This window comes from Rhamphochromis longiceps, linkage group LG5, assembly GCF_057381845.1.
Source record: "Rhamphochromis longiceps isolate RC_006_pf linkage group LG5, R_longiceps_female_GT1.1, whole genome shotgun sequence".
Taxonomy (NCBI): domain Eukaryota; kingdom Metazoa; phylum Chordata; class Actinopteri; order Cichliformes; family Cichlidae; genus Rhamphochromis; species Rhamphochromis longiceps.
Genome location: NC_140561.1, coordinates 14,210,458 through 14,228,225, shown reverse-complemented (window position 1 = coordinate 14,228,225; position 17,768 = coordinate 14,210,458). Strand labels below are relative to the sequence as shown.

Genomic DNA, 17,768 nt, shown 5'->3' with positions numbered 1-17,768 from the left:
AGTAGCATATGGAAGGCTGAGTGAGGAAACGATTGTGGTGTCGTCTTCTTTGGGCGCCCACTTCAAAGCCTCTTCTTGACAGGTGCCGACTCCAGGTGTTGACAAACGAGTCAATAGCAGAATAAGAGAAGAAATGGCAAGTTTTTCATGGGCATAACACATACTCAACTCTGCTGCTCAACCCATAAATACAATTTCCTTACAAGGGAAATAAACAGGCTTTCCAGTAGTATAAGATTTATTGCCAAGAAGCATTGTTAAACCAAAGAATAGACCAAACACACCTGTCCTTACCTTTTGTGCTAGGTTTATTACACTTTAAGTTTGCAACTTCCTGTTCCATAGGAATATAACCAGAATACAACCATTTGGCAGTGAGCCGAGTCCCCTGGAGTTGTATTCAATGGCAAAGATTGACAACATGTTATCTGTTGCTGTCTGATTCAATTTGCATTTATAAACTAGACAGCAATTATTTGCAAACCTTGAACAATCAGAGTCATTTCAGTCAATCCATGTCAGACAGTAAAAGGTTGCCTCCTGTCAAGTGACCTGTACAATTGTCTTGCAATAAGGAGTGGTTGTGAGTGTGCAACACCCTCAAGCAGTAGGAAAGCATTTGCAACTTTTTGGTAACTAATCAGTAGAGGAATGTTAAAAATAAAATGCAACTTTGTCAAGCTAAGTAGGTGGAGCCTACAGTGGAGCCAATTTAATGTCATTTTGCTCAGCTAACATGTCAGCATTGTGGCGCATGAGATGATTTGTCTTGTCCTCCTCTTCCCCAGCTTCTGAAAATTTTTAAGGACACATTGCACACAGACTTCAGCCAATATCTCTAGAAATATCTCACATGCAAAAACACTATTTCATGCCTGTCAAGCTGTTATTTTTGACATCTTTCATAGATTTAACAAAAGAAATTGGATTTAATTACTTCCATATTGTGCCAGGCTGCTGGCAACAAAGCGCATAGATATATAATTTGTTACATTTTTCTTTAGCAAGACGGCCAGCGTCACTAGACACAAGACTCCCTTGAGTTAGATGCTTTTTTTTTTTTTTTTAATAGTCGAATGACTCACCGGTCAGTGCAAAGTAGCTTAATGAACCAAAAAAACAACAACACTTCCCTAAAAACTGTTAGGTACAAGGACTGGACTAATTTAAATGAAAACCTAGCAAGTCTCCAAAGAAAAACGTCTGAAGGTAAATAAAGAAAATAAAGAAATTCTTAAAAAAAAAACCAAAAAAAAAAACCCCACAACAACAACAACAACCCACAAACAAAACTCAACACTGTAGTGAATTGGAGTTGATTAGGCTGGACAACAAACAAGACAGTTGAATGGTTTTAATCTTTATTTACAATCATTTTACTATACATAATGCACTGTGCAGCTTTTTTTTGTTTTAGTACCTTTAGTACTACCTTTAGTACTACCTTTAGTATCTTTAAAACAGAAACAATACAATCTCAGTTGTTTGATAAAAGACAATGAAAATTAAAATCTTTATAGCAGTCAAAAAAAAAACCCCAAAACAAAACAAAAAACAGCAACACAAAGATTGCGAGATGAATATAATTACACCGATGAACTGTGTGAATCAAATAAGTGGAGTAAAGGAGGACCACACTGGCCATAACTCAATGGTAAAGCTGCAAGACAAGTATAGAGAAATGTTTGAATAGTGAATATTTTAAAAAAAAAAATATTAGTTGCATACAGAAATACAATATTTAACATGATGAGAAAGAATCTGAGAACATATGACAAGTGAAAAAAAAAAGCAAATATCCAAACTTGTTCACCTTGTTTTAGGCTACATCTACACAGGTATTTTGGCAAGTGTGGCTTTTTCTATGCATTTTTGTCTTTTGAATCCATGAAAACAGACTCTCTGAAAAACTCTCTTTTTGGATCTCTTTCACCTACCGGATTGTGACACAGAATCTAAGATCTTCTGAAACTAAGGGTGGTTCAGGGAAGATTTGACTCATTAGATCATCACTCACTCTCAATAATACTCTAATTCCTACAAATTATTTGGGGTCCCCCCCCCCACACACACACACACCTCTGTAATACATGTAGACACAAATAGTAATTATCTTCTGTTGGTTTCCGAGCATTACTGTGTAGTAACATTCACCTGTCCAAGGCTATAGTTTACGATTTCTGCAGGGTAGTGTTTTTATATCCGTGTTCCTGAAAATGTGACACCATTTCCTCAGATTTCATTTCAAATCCCCTTTACTGGTCAGCGTCTTCTGACTCATTGAAATTTACCAAAAGGGAAAATTTTTGTAAGCCACTTCAGATGAAAGCTGTTGGCATGTACTAGAACTCTCTATTGGTAACACATGTATGTCACTTTGTGATCTTTAATGATTTTGCAGCCCAATAAATATATTCTCACCTGGCTATACTCCAAAGACAGTTTATATTGTAATTGAGGTTATTTAAAAAGATATGAAAAGTTTATCACCATATCACCAGTGTACCATTCCCACTGAACAATAGGTTTAAGAAAAAGAAAACAACAACATTCACTGGTGGAATATTCCATTCACCATAAGGTGGTAGCTTGCGACTGGTGTAACACCATATCTGGACCGCCCTACTGGGGGCATACCACTAGAAACGATTCTGTGTTCATGGACTTTTATTCTCTGATGAAGGCGTGTGTACTGAAACAGCTTTGTGTATTTACATACAAATAAAGGCTGGAATTTGTTTGGGGTTTTTTTTAGAAAGGGAGTGATTTATTTTTAATTATTTTTTTAGTTGGGGGAGTTTCACTGAGATATAGTTCAAAATGTACTTGGGGAAAAAGTGTCCATGTGGATGTAGGCACGCAAGCTTAATTCATGTCATTAGTAACATCTGTGTTCACCCTGCTCATATCAAAACAGCTGCTCTCAAATATGTCCATTACAAACAAAAAGAATAAGCTTAAGAGACAACTGGTTCAACAACAATGCTTCTGTACATGTACAGGGTCAGCAAGGGGACAATGAATCATGCTTTTGTTTTCTTTAAGCTACAGGGAAAAAAAGTACCTGACATTTAATTTATCATGCCAAGAACATGGGAGGAGATTTTATTTTGTGGGTTTCAACTATTACACTGTCCTATACGCCACAGTGAGATGTCATTCAAGTAAAACCTAGTAGAGGTCTAATCAACTAAATTAAGCCAAACATCTGTTTGAGTATAAAATGAGTTTATATCAACTAATTTCCAAGTTCATTAAAGGAAAGGAGAAAAAAATGACAACTTGACTATTTCAAAAATAAGTAACAATTGATTGATTATAATGCCGGCAATTCACACATCTTTAGGAAAGAGCTCATTTCTGACACTTTTTCACATAATCATTCTTTGGTTTACAACCCAGGACTTGTGACCTTAGCTGAGGACAGGAATGGAGATCAACTGATGATACTGATCCATCTGCCAGTTTCCCATTCCACTCCATCTTCACTCATGTACAAGACCCTGAGATACTTGAACATCTCTATTTGGAGCAGCAACTTGTTCCAAAGCTAGAGCAGGCACGCAACCTGCTTGTGGCTAAGAATCAGAACTTGAGGTGCCAATTCTCCTCCCAGTTGCGTCATAGCCACAATCCACAAATTCTATGTGGCATTAGCATGCATCATCCAAGACAGCTACATAACTTACAGACATTTAGGGTAAATCGTATCCACCTCAAGAGCCCTGCCACCAAGTATTAAATTTAATTACCTCCAAAACCTTGCTCCCTTGTGTTTTACCAGTCAAAATAATAATAAAATATCCAGTCTATTCCATCCCATCCACATTAAACTGGTTGCACTGCCCAAATATGCATCAAAGTTACTCCAGTCCCATCAAACTATGGATCAACTTCACTCACTAGCTCAGGCTCCTTACCTGCTAGACATTTCATGTACCTCTAGCTTGTTTTGGGACTTAGCTAATGCTGCTATTTTATGTAATGCATTTCAAGACTCAAAGATTCCTCAGACAAGTGAAAAGAAAGACTGTAACCACAAAAAAGCAAAAATGATATTGGACGCATCGAGAGCAGTTCTATTAAAAAAAACAACAACAAAAAAACCTATCACTCAGTGTATGGTGCTTTGTCTTGACAATGGTGTCAAAGCATGTATGTAGAGTAAATCAAACATGGGAAAGATTTTGAATTGAAAAGGTTGCGGGATAGCGTGGCAGGTCTGAATGAAATTCAGTACACTATTGCTTTTCATGTGGTAAAAATGGTTCAAGCTAAAAAAAAAGAGGGCTGGTAAGTGTATACACGATTATGCCATCACTGCACACTCAGTGTACTTACCTGAAAGAAACTTACGAAACAATTTCTGCTGTACATGTAATTTATTTTTTCCTAGAAGGTTCTACATTTAGAACTTGCATAATTTCATCTTGGACAGCCACTACATAAAAATCCATTATTTGCTATATCAGTGTTTCCCAACCTTTTGGAGCCACGGCACATATTTCATTTTAGAAAAATCACACATGCTAGGGCCTTCATCTGGGTTGGAATTTTCTCCAGGACCCAGGTCAGATCGACTACTTTTCTTTTCAGATATTTATCGATTGCTATTCTCACAGCATGACTATTATGTAATTTCTTCTTGGTTTTCTTCTGTTTTATTCATAACACACGTGAAAAGACTCAGGAAAACAGAGTTAACAATAAAAACGATAACAAAATAACGCTGAAAACCGATAAAAACCCTGAAAACCATACATTTCACACCTGAGCCTCAAGTTTCGCGGCCCGGTACCAAACGACTCTCGGACCGGTACCGGTCCAAGGCCCGGGGGTTGGGGACCGCTGGCTTAGAGTACTAATCAGATGGAATCAGATCATCTTCCACGGCACACCTATGTGCCGCAGCACAGTAGTTGGAAAACACTGTGCTATATAAAGCATTAAGTTTCAATGAAAGATGTATTTTTTGGTGACATATCCAACAACAAAATAGTTAAGATAATTTAACCTTTACTGCCAACAATTTCAATTAACAGAGTGCGCTGGACAGTGCAGTCTCTCTTTATTTTAGTGCTTAAAACTCTTTGCCACTTTGAAGATGTGTCCAAAAGACAATACAATGTCAACAGATTGATAAAAAAAAGACACTCTGTGAAAATTAAAATGTCCACAGTATAGTTATTTAAAAAACAAACAAACAAAAACAAAAAAAAACTAAGAACACTGTCCCACCTTTCCTATTCATCCAAGCAAAGAGATGAACATGACCACACCCATGAACTGTGTGAAGAGGATGAGTGGAGTGAAGAAGGACCACACTGGCCATAATGCAATGTTAAAGCTGCAAGACAAATAATTGAGAAATGTTTGAGTATTGATCATTTGTAAAATATTAGTTGAATACAGATGCTCCCTGTTACAAAAAGATGTGAGAGGACAGGCAACAGAGCTGTTTCTCTATCAGATTCAGCTCCTCTGCCCCTTCATCATATACAGGCATTTTATTTTATTTTAGGTTTTAAACACCACATGCTATCAGTTGCTATAATGCAATATATCTGTCTTTAATAATAATAATAATAATAATAATAATAATAATAATCATCATCACCATTATCATCTTTTGAGAATAAAGACGTATGGGATAAATAAAGTATTATGATCTTTAATTTTTTTTGCACTCACAAACAAACAAAAAACTACTAAATAAATACTGTGCTGTATGCATTGTGGCAAAGTATTGAATCACCTCTTTTTTTCCTATTGAATCACATTTCTTTCTGTTTTTTCCTAAGGAAGCAACACGGTTTAAAAATGCTCCAGAGCAACATCTTTATGCATGCTCAATCATAGAGGTAAGGAAATCCCAAAAAGTTGATTCTGTTCATCTGGACGTGGTGTTTTCAGTGGGAGAAATGATTTGTCACTCATCCAAATGACTTCTTCAGTCTCAGCTGACTGCAGCTTTCCCCAACCTTTTAAACGGTACATTTGCATAATGAGTGAAAATACAACTGGACAAGTGGGTGAAAAATCTGTCTGACAGACAACTCACCCAAGCAGAGAAAAACATCCTTGCGAAAGGGTAGAGCTTTGCTGTGATACCGACACAAATATGGCTAGTGGAACCGATCACAGCCATAGAAACAGCAATTTGAAACAACAACATTGAAGATGTGGAAGCAGAGCAACTGCGGACAAAGGTTTCAGCCTGTCTAAACAATGCAAAGCTTTGAGGAGCATGGAGGAGAGCAAAGCACTCACATCCCTTAGTAATGACGAAAACAATATCATTCTTCCGGCAGACAAAGGTAGGTGCACAGTTTTGCTAAGCCAGAAAGACTATCATGAGAACATTTTGCCACAGTGACAAAAATACTTATGAGCCCCTGAAACGAGACCCAGGACGTGGTTACAGGAAGATGGTGTCTGAAGTAGTTAGAACAAGACAATGCCATTGACCAGACCTCATACCACAGGATATACCCAGGGGAAGCTACACCAAGTCCATGTGGTTTGCTAAAGATGCATAAACAGGGTGTACCTTTAAGACCAATTGTCTTTATGATCAACTCAGTCACCTATAACATCTCGGTTCTGGATTCGATCCTCAACCCGTTAGTAGGCACCTCTAAACACCACATCAAGAACACCTTGGATTTTGTTGAGAGATGTCATTATGTAGGCAGATGAAACCATGGTCTCGTACGATGTTACATCTCTCTTCACTTGCATCCCAGTCACTGAAGCAGTGGAGGTAGTTTGTAAGCGATTACAAGATGACCCCAACCTCAGCACCAGAACCAATCTCAGCACCAACCAGCTAGAGTAGGGCGATATGGCCAAAAATATTTATCACGATATATATTTGAAAATTTGCGATAATGATATAACTGACTTTACTAGTGCCAAAAAAAAACAAAAAAAACCATTCATGTATTGTCACTTAAACAAGCAGCTGTTTTTATGTGCATTAAAGCTATATAAATCCAGTGTGTAACCACTGAGAGCTAAAACTCAGGTGAGATTTCAAAGCTGTGCCGGTGATTGGACATCAGCCGCTGATCAAGTGGGTTCGCCTATAAAGTGCTCTGTAGGGAAAAAGCTCCAGCAGCTCTGTGCTCTGGAAAAAAACTGTATTTACTTATCTTTTGCAGAAAAATGCGCCAACATTGCGTTATATCGAACAACGACTGCCCAGCTAAACTGTGACTATCACCAGGTAACGTGTTTCTTGAATTAGCAGCAGGTGTTAAACAGCTGACATGTGAGGAGGGGGATGCATGCAGGTAAACTGAGGGCTTGTTGAACTGACTGATCGCTGGTGTCGTGAGAAAAATGTCAGCTCGTTCTGTATGTTACAGAAGCACAGAGACACAAGACCAGGCGGAAAGAGACGATCGTTCGGTGAAAATGAGAATCTGCAGATGCAACATGTGGAACACGGAGAGTGGAATATGTAAACAAACCGGTTAATGTAAAAAACAAACAAACAAACAAAATACAGTTACGATGGAACACCGGGGCTGTGAGCTCGGTGCACTCTGTCAGCTGACCGTTAGCAGAGCTAGTGACATCTCTGAAAACATGTCCTATGTTGACAACCTGACCAGACATGTAAAGATTAGGCCATGACATTCGCGGCTAAAACACTATTAAAAAAGTGTAGTTGGTGACAGAAAAATGGGGTATTTTAAAACTTTACACCACCACCATTGCTGCCTGAGATTTGAAATGCATTCTGGGATACCTGGCTGCCCCAAGTCCACACAAGCAATCGATTATCTAGGATCAACCTGTCTTGACTTACTTTGCACGGCAACCAAGAAAATGTTAGAGAAGCTGCAGTGGCAGCGTTAAACATTTGTTTAATTATATATTTCCAATTTTAATTAATTATTGCCACATTTAATTAATTATTTAATGGTGTATTTAATTATAAAACAGTGGGAACACCATCCCCACAGATACAGCGGCCAGGGAAGCTGAAGAACATATCGAGAATGCCCTGGACATTTATCAAAGCTGGGAAGACACCTAAAGGAAGCTCCAGGCGATCCAGGAGAGAAGAAGGACAAGAGCTTCCTCAGGAAAACCCCGTAGTGATCCCTTATGTGTCAGGAATATCAGAACAGCTGAGACGCATTTTCTCCTAACACCAGAAACACACTGCGTCACAAATTGGTCCACCCCAAGGATCGGATGTCCCGACACAGAGCAGTATAGTGTACGCTGTTAAGTGCCAGGAGGATAACCATGATTTATACATTGGGAAAACCAAACAACCTCTGGCTAAGCGGATGGCACAACACAGAAAAGTCAGGCCAGGAGTCTACTCACACCTACAGGCCAGTGACCACTCTTTCAATGATCCTCGACAGGGAGGAACACTGGTTTGAGCAGGGGGTCAAGGAGACCATTTACTTGAAAAGGGAAAGACCATCTCTTAATTGAAGAGGTGGACTATGGGTGCATCTTTCACCATCTTACAATGCTGTGACTGCAGCCGTTTCCCAACTCTCTGTGAATGGTACTCATAGCAACCACTGATCAATGGGCTTTGATCAATGGTTGTTGATTAGTGGTGATGAAAATTTGGATATTAATGATCAAGAAAGTGACCTCACGCCCATTGTTCGTCAGTGGTGCTAGTTTCAGTTATTGTGCAAATGTACTGTTTAAAAGGATGGCGAAACCTGCAGTCACCTGAGACTAAAGAAGTCACTTGGATGAATCAACTTTTTGGGGCTCTTGATCAATAGTTCTCAAGGTTCTCTGAAGGCCTTTCAAAGCTTTTCTTTGGACATTAGCTGCTTTTTCACTCAACTATTAGTCCAGTCCTTGTACCTGTCCATTTTCAAAGGATTTTGTTTTTGTTGTTTCTTGTCCACTTAACACTGACCTATGAATCATTGAAGCATAAAAAAGCACCCAAGTCAAGGGATGACCCAGTGTTGTGTCTACATATAACAGACAACTTAAAGAAAAAAACAAAACAAAAGCAGCCTGTCACAAAAAACACACAATTTATTTCTACTTCCTTCACTGGCCCTAGCTGTCAGGAAGGCATTCTCAAGGAAGAAAAATAGAGAGAGAGAAAAAAAAAAAAGCTGATTTATCCCAAATTAGACATGAACTGAAATGAAATATGTGGTAAGAGGTCTTATGGAACGATTAATCCAAATTTCAAATTTCTTGTTCAAATCATCACTTTCATGGTCAGAAGAGGTACAAAAATGAGTACCTACAGCCATTTGTAAAACTCGGTGAGGCTCTGGCATGGTTTGAGGCTACATTTCAGCCAATGGTGCTGGAAATTGTGTCGAAAATGATGGAATTATGAATGCAGAAAAACACTGGCAGATTTTGATCCACCATGCAATATGAACTGAAAGATGACTGACAGCTTTATTTTTCAGCATAACAATGATCCCAAACACACTGCCAATGAAGTAAAAACTTAACTGGATAGAGAAACCAAAAGTGCAACATTATCAGTTAGTGTTGTGCGATATGACCAAAAATCTCCTGATATAACCCATCTGTTATCCCGATAATGACACATATCACAATATAGTACATTTTCTGTAGATTTTGTGATTATATGTGTTGATTATATAAACAGAAGTAATATTTCTTGTTACATTTAAATTAAATCAAAAGTGAAACAAATATGACCCTCACATGGCGTTAACCACATGGCGTATTGACACAAACTAGATGACCCGTTGCACTCATGAAAGCGCTTCCCTGAGCCCTCCAGCTATCATTACTGTCCCTGTATGGTTGTCAAGAAACTAACCTCTGCAGACACTGACTGCAGAGTGTTCGGTTTCGGATGCAGTGCACCATTAAACTCTTACAAGGATGTGTTGTTCGGCTCACCCACATATCTGTTGTTCCAGCGTAGTATGCTACGTTGCTGATTTCCTCCAATACTTACCCGACACTCGTAATATAAAACAGGCAAATCGACTCGTGGTGAAGTGTTTTCGGCTGGGAGTTATGTACCTGGAATCGAATGTTTTGACCAGTGCACAAAATCATATAACGAGCTCCTAAATTTTTTTTGGCTGGTTCTTGTGTGGTGCCAATGAAAGAATATTTCAGTTAATACTGTGTTTTGTGATAGAGTATAAATATGAAACAATAAGCGTTTCGATATCATCCTCTAATATAATTCATCATATCGCACAGCCCAACTTTCAGTCATAGATTGGCCTCCCCAGTGCCCAGATCTCAACATTATTGAAGCAGTGTGGGATCATTTTGCCAGAGAATGGAACAAAAGTCAGCCAACATCCAAAGAAGAGCTTTAAATGTCCTTCAAGAAGCCTGGAGAACTATTCCTGAAGACTACTTAAATAAATGGTAAGAAGATTTGCCTAAGGGAGTTCAGACAGTGTTAAAAAATAAAAATGGTTATACAAATTCATTATACCATATTGATATTACCATATATACGCACGATATAGATTTTCCAGCTTTTGAGAACTGTACAAACTCTATTTTTGCCTTATATACTGCATTGCATATTGCAAATATGCAAGACAATATATAAAGAAAATAATTTGCTGCCCCTACTTTCAATTTCCCTAGAAAATTATAAAGAAATGAGGGTTGGTTCAACATCTTTTTTGCACAGTAGTATACACACAAACACCTGCAAGAAAATGTCTAAACCTGCTCCATTCCACTTTCACAAATAGCCTTGATTAAATACCAATATTTGTTTTTAACCTGCTATCAAAATGGCTGCCATTAAACAAGTCAATTATTACATATTTTAAATTGTGCTGAAATGCTAGGCACTTTTTACTGTTCATAACATTACACACATACTTTTAGATCAGTTTGAGTCAATAGAGGCTAGCTTTAGCAGCTTTCATTCCCTACAGATTAAGATCCACTTTGATTACAGTACATGCCACAGTAACATTTAAATCTTACTGGACAGTCAGTTGCCTACCATTATCTCTTACTATATACCCAAAAGAATATAAAATTGTTTATGCAAAAACATTTAAAGAAGAAAAGTACTATAGCCTTTGCTATACATGTTGTTGGCATATAAACCTATGGCTGCATTTTTTGTGTGAAAACAATGCTTTGGAGTTAACTTGTAATTACGCAGGATATGTCCCGTTTTACCTGCATGATGCAGCGATAAATGCTGCAGTGGTGATTGGAGGAATGGCAGGGTACTCTTGGTCATAGTGCTGGATGCCTTTGTACCACTCCAAGTACACAATGCAAAATGTGGCCAGAGACAAGCAGATCCCCAGGAGTAACAGACCAACGCTGAACCACCAACTGGCAAAACAGGTTAAAATGAGGATCAGTGTCAACATCTAAAGCTAGTCTATTCAAACAGAGAACATGCTGCATCATGAAAACATTCGCACGAGTATCATATAATCACAATGTCATTGAAAGAGAAGAAAAAAAAAACAAAAACAAAAAAAACACCTCTTGGGTTTTGATTTTCAAGCACCTTTCATAACGACAAAGTAGTGCTTGGTGATACAGTTAAAAAATAAAGAAAGAAAATGTAATGTTAAAAAAAGGTATTCCTTTATAACACCAACACTACAATTATGTAAGTAATATAAAAAAATTTTTAAACTGAAATACTGATTTGACAAAAATTATGTGAAATATATTAAAAAAAACAATGTGCACAGAGGAGGTGACGCCTTTAAGAAGATAATCCGTCACTTCTTATTGTGGGATGTTTTCTGTTATTGCAGTTATCAGCATCTAGCTATGATTAAGTTACAAAAGTATCTGAGTATGGCATTTGGTGGAATTGGTGCACCCCAGAAAAGAAAGACTCTTTTTATACAAGGGTATTGTGCTAATCTGCATCTCCTTATCACTGCATCATTAGAGTGCAGAGTAGAGAACAGTCACTCTATATGAGATAAGCTACAGTAAAGACATTAACAGCAGAAAATATACAAGCTAATGTCTGTGTGCACATGCACCAGCTAGTGAACCAAACAGCAGTACTGTTCTATAGTCCAGGCAAAATGCAACAACTAAGCGGACAGTAACCTGCTTAGCTAATAGAACTCATGTTGAGTATCATCACAAATTATGCATTTTCCACAAAATGCAATGAAATATACTGATGTTGATGATATTCAGAAAGAACTACAGCAAACACTTTAAAAGAACAATGTTTACTGTGATTATCTGAGAAATTTTAATAATAGTATAACGCGGAATGAGTGAGCAACAAAGCACATTCACCTTTTTATATCATCATTTTCCATGATGTGTCGGAGGAAGTCCACGTAGTATGTCACAACTACCGAAGCCACAATCCAGAAAACAGAGTGTTTATTGATGCGAGGGAGTGGTTTGACCTCTTTTTCCTCTTGACCTGAAAGATAAAAAAAAAAACAAAAACAAACAAACACAAAAGCACAAAAATTATTTGCATTAACTCAAGCCCTTTTTAAGAGCATACTTAATTACAGGACACCTCAGAAGAACAGACCGTACACTGTTACGATGTTTTACTATAAATTAGATGCTAAGTAAAGTTATTATATTAAACACCCTGCATTACTCAAAGAAAACTGAAGTTATAGCACCAGATGACATAAATCAAATCTAAGATTTGTCTCATCAGAAGGCATACGACAAATCTCTGTTGTACAAATTCCAGCCTTTAACGTTTAAGCAGCTTCTGAGGCAAAACTGATAGGTTTCCTTCAGACAATCTTCCCTCTCAGAGGGCTATTAATCTCTATAATTTAATGGTTGATTAAACGTATCAGAGATTGTTGTTGGCTGCTGAAGTGGCTTAGCGTGCTACTCCACTATACAAAGAGTTCACTATGAACTTGACGCCCTAGATAAGTAGCTGCTGTACATCTTAATCAAAGTTAAGCCTAATGGTTCATCCTTCATGTAACATTGGCATAGTACTATAATACATTATCTTGCCATAGAGACCCAGTGATGATAAGCAGGTATGGGTGTCATATACACAAAGCCATTCATAAGAAATCTCAATCTCGGTTATCTTACAGTTTACACTGGCAAAGGCACGACTGATAACTGTGTAGGGGTAGAGTGTCCCCTGTATTATGTTGCTGAGCTGACACAGAGTTTCTTCACAGTCTCACAGTCAAAACAATCAAGAATTGGTGGATTTCTGCCAGCTAAGGCCTCAGAGTTGGACAAGTGTCGGTTGTACAAGCTGCCTACAAGACACCATTACAATAAAAAGGCTGCAGTCACAATGACCAGCCGCTGTGTTACAGCTGAGGGAGTCTGCGTTTAATTACCTGTAGCTTAATACCACAACACCGGGACGAAGTAATGAAAAGAAAGAAAAACGTTAAATGGTTTAAAGAAAGACCAAAAAAAAGAAAGAAAGGTTACTTTTCTATCAACCTCTGCTCGGGTCAGCAGCTGTACCTGTGGCAGACAACCACCATTTGTACTCAAGTGACAGTTTGACACCTTTAAAGTCACAGACCGGGGTTAACTCTGTGGATAACAGTGACGGTGCTTCCAGCGTAAATGGTTCGTTCAGAAGAAGAAGACGAAGAAGAAATATTAGTTCAAACTGGCTAATAACGTTAGCCAGCATACATTTTCTAAACCTTACTCTTTTCATCTTCGGTACCCGAATCTGCTGGTCGCATAAGCAATTCTGCATCTCTTCTAAATCGATTCCGTAAGTTTGCAAGTTCACTGTCGTTCAGCATTTTACTGACGCTACCATTAACTTAACATGAACATTAAATGTTAGCTAGCTGTGTATCAGAAGGCACTTCCTGTGACACACTGAGTCGCTTTTTTATGACGCACTTGAACGAGACGGTTGTAGTTTTAAAACCCATTCTATAATAAAATGATAAGAATAACTAAATGTTTAATCATTTGACTTTAAAGCGATTATAAAATAGCTGAAGTAAAACGTAAAAACATAGAATACTTTCTGAAAGGTTAACGTCAGGTATATATTCAATTGGATCTTTCTAAGATAGAATGCTTAATTTAAAGTATTCTCAGTCTCTTCAATCTTTTAACTCAAGTGACAGATACGACTGTTTTTTCTTATATCTTTACACGTATAAAAATAGAATTTGGCAAAGAGGAATGGGCCGTTCAGAAATTTGTCGTTTTAAAAAGAATATCTATAAAAAACATTTTGTGCCCGTCTTTTATTAAGGAGCAGCTGGAAAGGTAGAGCAACAACCAAACTGGACCACTGGTCTGGAAAGAAATGCACGTCTAGTGTAACTGAGGATTAAGGGGAGGGTGGTCTGATGGGGTACTTCTGATGCCAACCCTCATAACATTTGCAGAATACATAGTCGCTGGCTTTACTCCAAGCCTAATCTTGAATGTGGATGTATACATTTACATAGCTCTGGCAGCAATCTGACACTTCTCTTATTGTTGCTTGTAATTGTGAGCCCTAATTTTTTTCTGTTGAGACTTGAGACAGATTTTTTTTTTATATACTTAATGGTTTGTCTATCACCCAGTTTAGCAGCTATAAATCCCAGAGTCCAGCTTTTTGTTGGAAGGTTTTTATTATTTTTGTAATATATGACGATTGGACTGACATGTTGCTAAAATTCTAATTATTTAAATCACATAACTGCACAACTCCTGCATTTCGTCATCTTTAGGGAAAATGAAATGACTCCTCTTATTAAAATACCTCACTGAAATAAAACTGTGTAACAGTGCTTAACTTCGTATAGATGTGACACTTACAGTGGGGCAAAAAAGTATTTAGTCAGCCACCGATTGTGCAAGTTCCCCCACCTAAAATGATGACAGAGGTCAGTAATTTGCACCAGAGGTACACTTCAACTGTGAGAGACAGAATGTGAAAAAAAAAATCCATGAATCCACATGGTAGGATTTGTAAAGAATTTATTCGTGAATCAGGGTGGAAAATAAGTATTTGGTCAATAACAAAAATACAACTCAATACTTTGTAACATAACCTTTGTTGGCAATAACAGAGGTCAAACGTTTACTATAGGTCTTTACCAGGTTTGCACACACAGTAGCTGGTATTTTGGCCCATTCCTCCATGCAGATCTTCTCGAGAGCAGTGATGTTTTGGGGCTGTCGCCGAGCAACACGGACTTTCAACTCCCGCCACAGATTTTCTATGGGGCTGAGGTCTGGAGACTGGCTAGGCCACTCCAGGACTTTCAAATGCTTCTTACGGAGCCACTCCTTTGTTGCCCGGGCGGTGTGTTTTGGATCATTGTCATGTTGGAAGACCCAGCCTCGTTTCATCTTCAAAGTTCTCACTGATGGAAGGAGGTTTTGGCTCAAAATCTCACGATACATGGCCCCATTCATTCTGTCCTTACCACGGATCAGTCGTCCTGTCCCCTTGGCAGAAAAACAGCCCCATAGCATGATGTTTCCACCCCCATGCTTCACAGTAGGTATGGTGTTCTTGGGATGCAACTCAGTATTCTTCTTCCTCCAAACACGACGAGTTGATACCAAAACGTTCTACTTTGGTTTCATCTGACCACATGACATTCTCCCAATCCTCTGCTGTATCATCCATGTGCTCTCTGGCAAACTTCAGACGGGCCTGGACATGCACTGGCTTCAGCAGCGGAACACGTCTGGCACTGCGGGATTTGATTCCCTGCCGTTGTAGTGTGTTACTGATGGTGACCTTTGTTACTTTGGTCCCAGCTCTCTGCAGGTCATTCACCAGGTCCCCCCGTGTGGTTCTGGGATCTTTGCTCACCGTTCTCATGATCATTTTGACCCCACGGGATGAGATCTTGCGTGGAGCCCCAGATCGAGGGAGATTATCAGTGGTCTTGTATGTCTTCCATTTTCTGATGATTGCTCCCACAGTTGATTTTTTCACACCAAGCTGCTTGCCTATTGTAGATTCACTCTTCCCAGTCTGGTGCAGGTCTACAATACTTTTCCTGGTGTCCTTCGAAAGCTCTTTGGTCTTGGCCATGGCGGAGTTTGGAGTCTGACTGTTTGAGGCTGTGGACAGGTGTCTTTTATACAGATGATGAGTTCAAACAGGTGCCATTCATACAGGTAACGAGTGGGGGACAGAAAAGCTTCTTACAGAAGACGTTACAGGTCTGTGAGAGCCAGAGATTTTCCTTGTTTGAGGTGACCAAATACTTATTTTCCACCCTGATTTACGAATAAATTCTTTACAAATCCTACCATGTGAATTCATGGATTTTTTTTTCACATTCTGTCTCTCACAGTTGAAGTGTACCTCTGGTGCAAATTACTGACCTCTGTCATCATTTTAAGTGGGGGAACTTGCACAATCGGTGGCTGACTAAAAACTTTTTTGCCCCACTGTATATCACAATTTTATGAACCAAAAATAAATAAGTTTAAAAAAAAAACTCTTGAGCCACCCAATCTATCTGAAGAGGCCAATCCATGACTGATAGTGTTTCACTGATTTTTGTTTTTTTCTTTCCCGGTCTGCTTTTACTGCATTGGCAGTGTGTCTGGGATCATTTTCATGCTGCAAAATTAAACCTTTTCTAATCAGATACTTTCCAAATTGTACTGCCTGGTGGATCAAAATCTGATGGTACTATTCTATGCTCTTAAATCCAATAATTTTAAACGATCTCCAAACAAGGCTGGCTGAAATGGAGCTCCAAATCATGACAGAGCCGTTTAGTGACCATTTGTGATGAGGCTTCAACAAAAACTACAAGGCCAGATGCATCTTTTCGCTCCTGTGTCAAGTCTTTGCTGGTTTTCACATCTGCAACAGATGCCATTTTCTTTTCTATTCCAGTATATTAAAATCCTTCAGCTACATCGCACACCATGTCAATCTATGCCAACTTTTCTTTTTGGCAAACACTTTATTCATGCAAAAATGTTATTTTGTCTTTGAAACCTTGTTATTTTCTGCATTTTGTAGATCACATAACCAGGAATGGATTATATTGGGTTTTTCTGGTCAGCCTGCTGATTACAAAGTCCCCAAAGACACAATATAAAAATCGGTTGTTTTTTAAGCTGCCTGTGCAGGCACAACATCTGGAAATTCCTTGAGTTAGGTAGCTTTTCTACGCTTGAATAATTCATAGATCAGTGAAAGAAAATGGAGAGCTATACAGACTAGACTGAAAATAAGTGAAATGCAGTGAATGTCCAAAGAAAAACTAAAATTGTAAGAACTATTGCTCAAGACCACTTAAAAAAAATATTTTTTTGAGGAAGTCTGGCTCTTTGTAAGTAAAATATAAATAACATTTTACACAGACTGTACGTTTCATAATTTCACTTTGATACCAACGGCATGTTATTAATCATATACAGCAGATTAAGGCTTGAATGAATGCATTCGTTTTGCAGTGAAGATGTAGTTTCAGCATTCTGGGGGGTCTGGATTAAATCAACAGAATTAAGTTCAGCTGAGCCCAGGTAGACTAGAAAACATCATTTTAATACTACCAAACTTCAGTTACAGCTTGACTAAAGCCCAAAGTATGTAATATACAATTACAAGGTAAGCAGTGTGATGAATGAGCATCAGTGTTAAACCTGCTGGGATTAGCTGAGCTTCATAAAGCTGGGCAGATTTCCTCCTGTTTGTGTGTGCGTCTGTGTGTCTGCGTGTGCGTACAGGGTAAAGAGACTGCTCATTCTAGTCGTGCAAAATCAGACAGCATTAAAACTTCACCTGAGGCTGACACCAAGCGTCTTGCCTCTATGGGGCTTCTGTATCCCTGGCCAAGTGAGCCCCGTTC

General features: G+C 38.5%; 1 protein-coding gene across 2 annotated transcripts; it reads right to left on the bottom strand.

The window, feature by feature from the left end:
- On the bottom strand, positions 1-13,830 carry tmem128 (transmembrane protein 128). Of its 2 annotated transcripts, XM_085405999.1 has the most exons (5): positions 13,634-13,828; positions 12,262-12,394; positions 11,158-11,319; positions 5,239-5,347; positions 1,345-1,660 (listed from the first exon to the last, which is right to left on the bottom strand). In XM_085405999.1, exons 1-4 carry the CDS (start codon positions 13,731-13,733, stop codon positions 5,248-5,250), a joined length of 495 nt encoding a protein of 164 aa, XP_085262125.1. In that variant the 5' UTR covers positions 13,734-13,828; the 3' UTR covers positions 1,345-1,660; positions 5,239-5,247. The 2 variants fall into 2 exon arrangements, with proteins under 2 accessions (XP_085262126.1, XP_085262125.1); XM_085406000.1 differs by lacking the exons at positions 1,345-1,660; positions 5,239-5,347 and adding an exon at positions 1-791 and having other exon boundaries at positions 13,634-13,830.
- Between the last annotated feature and the right edge of the window lie 3,938 nt (positions 13,831-17,768).

Coding starts and splice junctions, on each gene's coding strand:
- tmem128 (XM_085405999.1), bottom strand. CDS start 13,733: ATGCTGAACGACAGTGAACTTGCAAACTTACGGAATCGATTTAGAAGA. Junction 12,395..13,633: donor GGGTACCGAAGATGAAAAGA/GTAAGGTTTAGA, acceptor TTTATCTTTCAG/GTCAAGAGGAAAAAGAGGTC. Junction 11,320..12,261: donor GAAAATGATGATATAAAAAG/GTGAATGTGCTT, acceptor CTGTTTTGCCAG/TTGGTGGTTCAGCGTTGGTC.